General features: G+C 39.6%; 3 protein-coding genes across 3 annotated transcripts; 2 read left to right on the forward strand and 1 right to left on the reverse strand.

The window, feature by feature from the left end:
* Positions 1–364: 364 nt before the first annotated feature.
* Positions 365–1,207, reverse strand: LOC125237510 (protein lethal(2)essential for life-like). The gene is given in 2 exon segments (XM_048144632.1): positions 365–1,029; positions 1,032–1,207. Coding segments are annotated over 2 exon segments (567 nt in total). The 5' UTR covers positions 1,086–1,207; the 3' UTR covers positions 365–516.
* A 4,980-nt stretch (positions 1,208–6,187) lies between these two features.
* Positions 6,188–6,846, forward strand: LOC125237511 (protein lethal(2)essential for life-like). The gene has a single exon (XM_048144633.1). It carries the CDS (start codon positions 6,265–6,267, stop codon positions 6,748–6,750), a length of 486 nt encoding a protein of 161 aa, XP_048000590.1. The 5' UTR covers positions 6,188–6,264; the 3' UTR covers positions 6,751–6,846.
* Positions 6,847–9,711: 2,865 nt separating this feature from the next.
* On the forward strand, positions 9,712–10,338 carry LOC125237524 (protein lethal(2)essential for life-like). The gene is given in 2 exon segments (XM_048144647.1): positions 9,712–9,848; positions 9,851–10,338. Coding segments are annotated over 2 exon segments (507 nt in total). The 5' UTR covers positions 9,712–9,766; the 3' UTR covers positions 10,276–10,338.
* Positions 10,339–10,456: the final 118 nt, after the last annotated feature.

Raw genomic sequence — 10,456 nt, forward strand, 5'->3', positions numbered from 1 at the left:
TTGTTGATTTAGTTTGATGTTTTATAGTCCGTATTTTGTTCGTGTTGGTGTTAAAAAAAATTGTGTTTCTCTGTGGCAAAGTTTATTTAACCTTTGTGCCTTGAAACCCTCGCAACGCTCAAGATTCCACTTTTTGGACACCGCGCGGTTGTAGTGTGAACGTTCCAGAGTACTGGAAATAGTAATGCTATTAAAAAAAATAAGATCGTGCGGTTGATCCGCGCGGTTTCCACTGTCTGAAGCTTTGGCCTAAACTTCTGAAGTCTGAACTAACACTTAATTACAGACCATAATTTTAGCATTAAGTCACTATCACGTTATCTAAATAAATAAACGGTAATGGATTGGAATAATAAACAATCGATTAAGCTTAAAATATATTTATTAAAACTTGTTAAAACTTAAATCAGAGTAATACAAAATCAAATCAGTCTCGACATGGCACTGCCAAACTTTGGAATATTAATACATTACATGTTTCATAACTTGAAAGAGGCACCTAAAAACCGAGGTAGCTTACTTTGCTTCCTTTTCATTTGTCCCCTCGCTGTGGTCTTTGATTTCCTTCCTCACAGGTCCAGTTTGGGTCACAGGCACGCTTCTTTCACCCTTGATGGCTTCCGGAACTTGCCTCGGCGCAATGATGCTCAGAACGCCGTCAGTTGACAGTTTTGATTCAACGGCCTCAGGAGCAGTACCGTTCGGCAGAGCGTATCTCCTAGTGAACTGGCGGGAGATGTAACCGTGATCGTCCTTCTTCTCTTCATGTTTGCCTTCAACTACGATGTAGCCGTCGACGGTTTTAACAGAGATCTCTTCTGGGGCGAAATGCTGGACGTCTAGGTTGATCTGGAGCTTGTCTTTGTCAACTTTGATGCTTGAGCCGATGTCCCGCGCCGCAGCTGCGAGGTGGCGCCAGGGTCTGTAGTATTCTCGGGTCAGAAGTGGCCCGGCGACGGCGGAGAGCAGGTCATCAGGATTCATTGCGAGGCCGAAGTGCTGGTCCAAAACCCGGCTAGGGTAGTGGTGGTGATGGTGGGGGGGCGCACGCTCCAGTCGTCCAATAAATACGGTAGCAGAGACATTCTTGTAGCTTCAACACTTGAGTGAGAACTTGAAGGCGTCTTCAAATTGCGTAGTTCGCTGAGGTCGCTAAGATCGCTTTAATTTGATTCACTTTGCTTGCTTGCTTGAATTCAACTGACGCTCTAGCGGACGAGCGCGGTATTTATACACGTTAGCGCGCCCTCTAGTATTGAGTAGAAACATCTCGAATGCTAAATTGTTTATGGTGTAGGCAGGGGCGCTCCGTTCAAAAATTATTTAGGTTATAAAACTTTGTTGAATTTTACCGCTCTTCAATTATGGCAAATAACTACTGCTTGAAAATTATTTAGGTGAACTATTCGTAGAGTTATAAAACTTTGTTGAATTTTACAAAAGTCCTATATTCGAATGAATATTTTTCTTCAATTATGAATTTACAGAAAAGTAAATATTTTCTGGATGATAATGAAGAAAAGCTAATATGGGTATAATTGGGTTAATATGCAACTAGGAAACAAATAAACATATTTTATAAAATATTGGGTTAATATGGGTAAAATAGACATCAATTGTAATAGTACATTACGATACAACTTCCTTTTTTACGCACTTGTATAGTAATGTACTATTAATCTACAATCTAGGATGTATTTTGATAGCGGGTCAGTGAGGGCAGCTATCAGATACGCGTAAACAGTCTTAGGGGACCTGCTATCTATTTCAAATTGATGAATGATTTACAGATTTTGGGTAAAAAGGTAATTTTTTACAAATATTATTTGATGCCAAACGATCCCATTCCTATCAGGGATCAAAAGTTTGTATAAAAATCCACAAATCGAGAAAAACTTTCCCACACAACTTAATGTGAAAAAAAGCGAAACATGATTTTTTTTATAGGTACTCTTTATATTGGACTAAACCAATTATTTAGGCTGCCTAATAAAAACGTATCATCAGATTGTCTCATAACAGAATCTGTATAACAGTAAACCAAAATACCAAAAAAAAAACCAGAAATTTTGTATGGACAAAATGCGGGTTTCCTATCTCTGATACCTATGAAGAGAGGTAGAGTAAACAAAAAAAAACTCAATAATGAAAAGTGAAACCGGCCCGCGAGTTGGGCGGCCCTGGCGATGAGTAGCGCGGTCAACGACTCTGCGCGATCGCGAAACGTCCAGTACTTTCGGCGCCTAATACGCCGCCTCTAGGTCAAGACCAAGGTCATGCATGTACCATATGATGATGTCATATTGATGAAACGTAAATAAACAATCTTTCAGTACAGATGGTGTTTTTTTTACGCACTAGTGCGAAAAGTGGTTCATTATATTATTATGCCAGGTCAAAACCATTGAGTAATTATTACTTCGTCAAAACTTCGGAGGCTCATCTGTACTGAAAAACGTCGTTCGATACACGTGCGAAAAGAGAATTCGTAACTCGTGTCGATTTAAAACACTCCCTTCGGTCGTGTTTTAATCTATCGCCACTCGTTTAGAACTTCCTTTTTTACGCACTTGTATTGTAATGTACTATTTTAAACTTTTATAACTTAGACTTTGGGTAACGTGTCTGCCCAGAGATGTTATTTGTTATACAAGGGTGCAAAGTTGTATTTTAACGCCGAGTGTGGAATTGAAAAACGAGCAAGTGAAAGGATTCTATAGTTGAACCACACAGGTGGTAAATTACCTTTTCCCCTCACTAGCTCGGAAACACATGTTTTGTCCTTTAATACCAGCGGGTAAAAACGCATTTTATCCACTAGTGGGTAAAGTAATTTGACCTTGAATAAAGTCAAATTAAAATTGATAAAAGTAGGTGAATCTAAGATGATTAGTAGGTAGGTAATTAAGATGATTTACCACCTGTGGAACTACTGGAAGCAGTGATAAACGTATTTTTTTGCGTTGTAGTTTCCTCGCTATAGTGAGGAGAAAAGTTTTGTGTTACACTCGGGGTGCAAATGTATTTTACTTCTCGTGTGTTAAAAAACTCGCAAGCTCAGGATTCTATTCTCGAACCACTCGCTTCGCTCGTGGTTCAACTATAGAATCCTTTCACTTGCTCGTTTTTCAATTCCACACTCGGCGTTAAAATACAACTTTGCCCCCTTGTAATAACAAATAACTATTATTACTAGATTCACTACTTTTATCAATTTTAAAGCAGTTAATTTGACTTTATTCAAGGTCAAATTACTTTACCCACTAGTGGATAAAATGCGTTTTTACCCGCTGGTATTAAAGGACAAAACACGTGTTTCCGAGCTAGTGAGGGGAAAATATTGTTTTTTTATATGAAATACTACAGAAGACAATCATTTATTGTGCCAAATTCGATATGAGTCTAGTAGCCTATACCTATCCTATAGGTGCCCATGTAAGTAGGTAAGTACCTATTACCTAGGTGGATATTTGCGTCTGGTGGGATAAATATAATGCGTCTTTTGAAGATATTTGTAAATGATTAAAATTTCAATGGAAGCATTATCAATGCGTCTGACAAGTTTTAAAATGACAAAGTTCTAAGTCGGTATGTATTGATGTATGTATGATTATGCTCGTAGGAGTAAAGCTAGGAACACACTACGCGGACGTCCGTCGTAAATCGACCGCGGACGGGAATCTGGACAATGGAAATACACATAACCGTGCAAACTATCGTCGACGGACGCGGACGTCCTTGAGCGCACGGACGTCCGATCGAAATCTGGCTCTCTGGATGTTTTGTTCCGTGCACACTGATAGGTCGCGGTCGCGGTCGTTTTACGACGGACGTCCGCGTAGTAGTTTGTTTAGTTCAACAAGTAGGTATAGGTAGCTTGTTTTTCAGTAAAGTTAAAGTATTGTTTACGAACACATTTAATTTGAATAAGGAATAAGAATCCAAAATATAAATACTTCACACGAAATCAGAATTATTGAGTTGATAAATTGGACAATGAAAGTCATAGATAGGAATGTGCAATGTAAAAAAACAGAGATTACATAAAACATTCTGATAAAAGAACAAACAAACTGTGTGTACTTTATTATCTCATGAAGTTGTTTACGCCAGACAAGCCGGCCGGCGCGCCAGGACATTCGCGAAATTTCTTTTTTTTTCTAGATATCATTGTTATGTTACGCCGCGCGCCGCTGTCGTATTGACAAATACCTATTACCACAATTTTGCTGGTGGCGAAATCTTGGAACCCTTTTAATCTATGAATTGAAGTAGACGGTAGCGACACTACCAACTGTAAATACAATTTGGTAGTTTTAGTTTTACTACTCGACGACAGATGGCGCTTTCATTATCATACTAAAATACAACCAACTTGTTAGTAGAATTGGCGCGAAATATTGGGTTGGCACAATAGTAATGACACACTCTACAAAACTCTATACATTTCCTTTCTTAAGTTAATTGTTTTCGATAATATTCTAGTATGTTGTAGAACGTTCTAGGTACTTCTAATGTGAGGGTATATAAAGCCGCCCTCGTGATTGGTTTAGTTAGATTGAAATAAAATGGACGAGCGACAAGTTCGAACACTTTACTTATACGAGTACTTGTTAGGCCACAGTGCGCGGGCTGCGGCTGACAATATCAACACTGCATTGGGCGCTGGAAGTACAAGCCATGCCACGGTGTCCAGATGGTTTCGCCGTTTTAAATCAGGAGACAGGAGCCTTGAAAGTCAGTCACGCTCAGGGCGACCACCTGCATTCAATGATGACGATTTACGCCGCGAACTACAGTCGAATCCTGATGCTACTACTCGTGAATTAGCGGAAGCACTTAACTGCAGTCACCACGCTGTGGAATACCATCTGCATGAGCTTGGGTATCGAAAAGTGTTGGCTCGATGGGTACCGCAGTCACCACGCTGTGGAATACCATCTGCATGAGCTTGGGTATCGAAAAGTTTTGGGTCGATAGGTACCGCACATCCTTACCGACGACGCCAGTCGTGCAGTCCGTGTCGCCATCTGTCAATCACTTTTGCTGCGACCCCGACGTAAAGAGTTTTTGACTGATCTGGTTACGGGAGATGAATCATGGATTTATTATGAGAACGATACACGTCGTGCTTTTTGGCTACCTCGAGAAGAAACGCCACCAACTCAACCGAAGCTGAGTCAAAAGAACCGCTTAAAAGTTTTGCTTTGTTGTTTCTGGGACTCGCAAGGCATGCTGTTTCATTAACTATTACACAATGAAACTGTAAACGCTAACAAATATTCAACACAGCTCACCGGACTATCTTCTGCTATCAAGAAAAAACGACGAAGACGAGCCACTGTAATTTTACTACATGATAACGCTCGACCTTATGTCGCATCTACCGTTCGCCAACAGCTGCAGAACTTGGGCTGGGAGACGATACCCCACCCACCTTATTCTCCAGACCTCGCACCATCAGACTTTCATTTGTTTAGAGCCCTGAAATGACATTTGCGGGGTAAACAATTCAATGATTTCCATGATGTACAGGTGGAGTTGAACAACTTTTTCGAGGCACAGCCATCAGAGTTCTGGGCGAAAGGCATCCAAACTTGATCGTTGGCAAGAAGGCATAGATGCTAATGGTGATTACATCATCGACTAAGCTTTTTGTATTGTAATAATAAAGAAATAAATAAATAAATAAATAAATAAATAAATAAATAAATAAATAAATAAATAAATATTATAGGACGTTCTTACACAGATTGACCGAGTCCCACGGTAAGCTCAAGAAGGCTTGTGTTGTGGGTATTCAGACAACGATACATATAATATACAAACTTGTACATAGAAAACATCCATGACTCAGGAACAAATATCTGTGCTCATCACACAAATAAATGCCCTTACCAGGATTCGAACCCGAGACCGCGGCTTAGCAGGCAGGGTCACTACACGCTAGGCCAGACCGGTCGTCAAAAAATATAAAACGTAAACCAAGTGTCTCATTACTTTTGTGCCAACCCAATACTATTTTGTATGGGTTATCAACTCTTCGCACCATGATTTTTTTTTAAATTTACTTTAGTAAGTATTCTTTGGGTGTACCAAAGCCAAGTACATTTAAAAAAAAATATCGATCAAAACTGTTTTTGACACTGACATTATCAAAATAAATAAACATGTAGCGCTGATGTAGCGGATAAAAACATTTTTACATAAATTAAAATTGTAACGTGTATTTCAATTAATTATTATCATTTTAAATACATCAAAATGATGTTAAGACTATTATGCCCTCGCATTCTACCAGCAGTGTCCTTCCAGCAAATCAGGAATCTTCGACCAACCATCAAAATCGGTAGAGAGAAGTTCGAAATAACTCTAAACGTGCACCAGTTCCTCAAAGAAGAGATCAGAGTCAAAGCCAGACCAGAATATGTCTGCATCGAAGGCAAACAGGAGCGAGAAACTAAAAGAGGTTACATTATAAGACAATTTACGAGGAAATTCAGGCTCCCCAAAGGTTGTAATCCTCAGGCAATAAGGTCTGAATTGTCTCCTGATGGTACTTTAACTATTACAGCGCCCAGAGAGCATTGTGAAATAAATTTGCCTTGTGAAATGGCCGTGCCTATTTCTCTTACCGATAAAAAACCAGAAGACCAATCTATCGTTGAGGTGCAGAAAGAGAAATTGTCAACTACTGATTATTGTAAGAAAATGATTGAAGATTGTAAAAAGAAGAATGATGTAAAATAGTCGCCGAATGTTCAAGTAAAGTTTTGATTTTGATTGACAACGTTTTTTGCTGTCTTTTGATTCTGACATACTTATCACATGAGAGAATTAAAAGCGAGGCGAGCGCACAGCGAGTTCACTGCGAGTGAGTCGTGAGTCACGGTCACCTCACGGTCTAACGCCGTGGCTTGCGTGGGCGACGGTCGCGCGATGATCGCGCGACGGTGATGCGACGCATACGAAATCAAACCTTATCGATATGGAAGTATGAGACGCGACGGCGACGGTCACGCGACGGTCGCGCGACCGTCGCCCACGCAAGACACGGCGTAAGGGATCATCCCCACAAAAGAGACGCATGTCCTGAGGCGCAGAACGAACGTCCGCGCCACGCCGCCTGAATGTAATTTAAAAAACGTCTCCTCAGTACATTTTGTATAGGAAAGACGTATGACGCGCCCCCAGGCAAGAGACGTCTCTTGCGCGTCCCTTGCGCGTCCTTCCTATACAAAATGTAATGAGGACACGTTTTTTAAATTACATTCAGGCGGCGTGGCGCGGACCTCCGTTCCGCGCCTCAGGACATGCGTCTCTTGAGTGGGGACGGTCCCTAATGTTCCTAATAAGTAGAATTTAGTCAGCATAGAGAAAAATGCGTTGTCGCCATGGTATATTTTGTCTACTGCACAGACTGCTTGTAATTACAATTTTTTTCAAGTATTTTCAAAAGAGCTTATTTTTGTATAGAGTTTGTATCAACTTTATGCAGAAATAAGATAAAACCCACGTAAGGTCGTGACTCAGATGTTGCACTATAAAAAAAAATTCGCTCAAAAAAATTCTAGCAAAGTAGGTGCATATACTACACATAATTAATTCCTAAAAGTAGGTACATAGTTGCCTTAGCATAGGCAATTAAGAAAGCAATTTCTATTTATGTATTCGTTTGCTTTTATTGGCTTCCATAGTTTCTTATTACCATTACCATATATCAGGAATATTTATGTCAATTATTGGCGCTTTTTACTACTTGCAGATATACTTTGGTTTTTCTAGGGACGAAGTAGGTACAGTCAAGTGTAAAAATATGGGTGCGTACAACTTATCAAAAATATGTCCCATAGCACTTTATGTCGGCGAAATAAGGTCTCGGTACATATTTTTGAGCGGATAAAATCGATACGTATTTTTGCACTTGACTGTAGGTACCTCATTTTCCAACTTTTCTGATAGGCTAAGTTCATATCTACCATTTGCATACCCCACCTGTAGCATACCCAGTATATCAAGCGTCAAAGGAAATCCCACCTGCTGAAAAGTTAAACGTACACAATTCATAATACTGAAATAACTCGATGCGACACGTAATAATTCATCGCCGTGAGCTATGACTCATATAAACATACTAGAATACTAGTTATCTTTGACAACGACTTATCAAGACTGCTCACACCAATCCAAAAGCGATCTTTTTACAAAGGAACTTGAGTCAGACTTCGAGTAACAAATTAACAATACAAACGCGTTTTATGATGGTACTAAAATTATACCTCTGATGATACTCTGATGCATATTTTTATTTTTCTGTATCGCTGATAAAGTTCTGGAGTGTTCAATGTTCATGTCAACAAAAATACGTAAAACGTGTTTACGTTCACGTCTGACTTCTGTCTGCCCACGTAAATATTCATGTACCTATACTATCTAGATAAAACAGTACATTTATTTGCTCTACTATACCTCTAACTATAATAGAATAGAGATATCTACCATCACCAAAGTGACAAGGTTCCACTCCACCGGCAAACCTTAAGGTGAAGAAGTATTGGCACTTTAGTTTGTTGTCGATTTCAATTTTTTTAATTTTGGAAATATTTGTACTTTTTCTACTCAGAATCATGAGCTCCATTAGGAGACATAAAATGTCCCAAAATTTGCATACATTTTTTTGCCTTCCTCCTCTGAGTTACGATCAAACAAGTTAAGTACGAGAAATTGTAACTCTGTGGAAATAAAAATGTGAGACATTTTTTTTTCTCATGCGGAATCGAAAGAGCTAATCCTTCTGAGCAGAAAAAGTACAAAAATTCCCGCATTTGAAAAAAAAAGTAAAATACAAGAAAAAAAAATCTGCCCCAATTTTATAGCTATGACTATTTCGCAAATAATGCATTCTTCAGTAGTTACATAAGCTGTTTTTTTTGCCGCACTATTTTCGCAAAGTAGGACATTTCTTGTCAGGTTGAAACTTCAAAGGGCCATATGTAATACTGAAAAACATCGTTCATCTATAGACGTGCAAAGAGAAAATTCGTAAATAGTGACGATTTAAAACACTCCCTTCGCTCGTGTTTTAATTTATCGCCACTCGTCTCGAACTTCCTCTTTTCCGCACTTGTATTACTACCTAATTTACTATTTTGGTCATTTTTTTCACGCGGTTGATATGAATGTTGGTGATTTTGCGCCACAGAGTGCCTGAGTGGGCAATGACCGAATGTGTCGATCTAGATGTTTCTCACCTTTTCTCGAAATTAGATTCAACTTCAAGTATAGATAAGAGTCATAAAAACGTTGATGAGATGTGTAGATAATGTATGGTACATATACTACTAAACTGTAACTAATAACAGTTAGGTACATGACATAATTAATTCAATTAGGAGTAATGAGTGATTTGCTTACCTTTTTTATCAATAGTATAATAATACTTATTTTAGTTCACAAAAAGTCTCCATTTGTAATAGCGAAAAATATATACTTAATGATATTCATAAACCAATTTATCCATCTCAATGCTTCGCCAAAAAGGGTGCATGAGAATTCCTGGATTCCTATTGCAAGTCGAAAACACATCTCCAATGTGTTTACGTACGTGTAGTAAAGAAGCTTCTCGCATCTAAACGAACATGCATCGAGAATCTCTAAATAATACGCCAATGTTTGCCAACCCACCTATATATATCCCCAGCGCTCGCGCATTCCATCAGTCTGAACACGATCGCGAACCAGAGACAAACAAAAACCTCTAGCAAACATGTCTCTCTGCCCTTACTTCTTCGACTACTCAGTGCCACAATGGCCTCGTCGGCTCCTCGACCAAAACTTCGGGCTCGCTTTGACCCTGAAGACCTATTAGGCGCAGCAACCAGCCCCCTAGTCTCCCGACTCAAACCCTGGTGGCCTCAAGACGGATCCACCATCAAAGTCGACAAGGACAAATGGCAGGTCAACGTGGACGTCCAGCACTTTTCACCAGACGAGATCACAGTGAAAACTTCTAACGGATACATAGTTGTCGAAGGCAAGCACGAAGAAAAGAAGGATGAACACGGTTTTATATCCAGACAGTTCTCGAGAAGGTTCAAGCTTCCGGAGGGGTCGAATCCTGATGCTGTGCAGTCCAGGTTGTCGTCGGATGGTGTGTTGACTGTGGTGGCTCCTTTGAAGGCTGAGGAGGCGAAAGGAGAACGCTCAGTGCCGATCACACACACGGGGCCGGTGAGAAGTGTGAGTGTCGCCGAGGAGCCTCCTAAGGAAGCGTAGTGTTAAAAGATTGATTGTTAAGTGAGACTGATTTTATACATTTATTAAATTTTCTCTTTCGTTTATAAGTTCTCTTATTTTATAATTGACACAGTGCCCCTAAGCTTTAATGTAAACAGATAAGTGCTTGAAAAAACGTTAATGAAGTATATACAATACATATATACCTACAAAAGTACAC

Source organism: Leguminivora glycinivorella, chromosome 21 (genome assembly GCF_023078275.1).
Source record: "Leguminivora glycinivorella isolate SPB_JAAS2020 chromosome 21, LegGlyc_1.1, whole genome shotgun sequence".
NCBI lineage: Eukaryota > Metazoa > Arthropoda > Insecta > Lepidoptera > Tortricidae > Leguminivora > Leguminivora glycinivorella.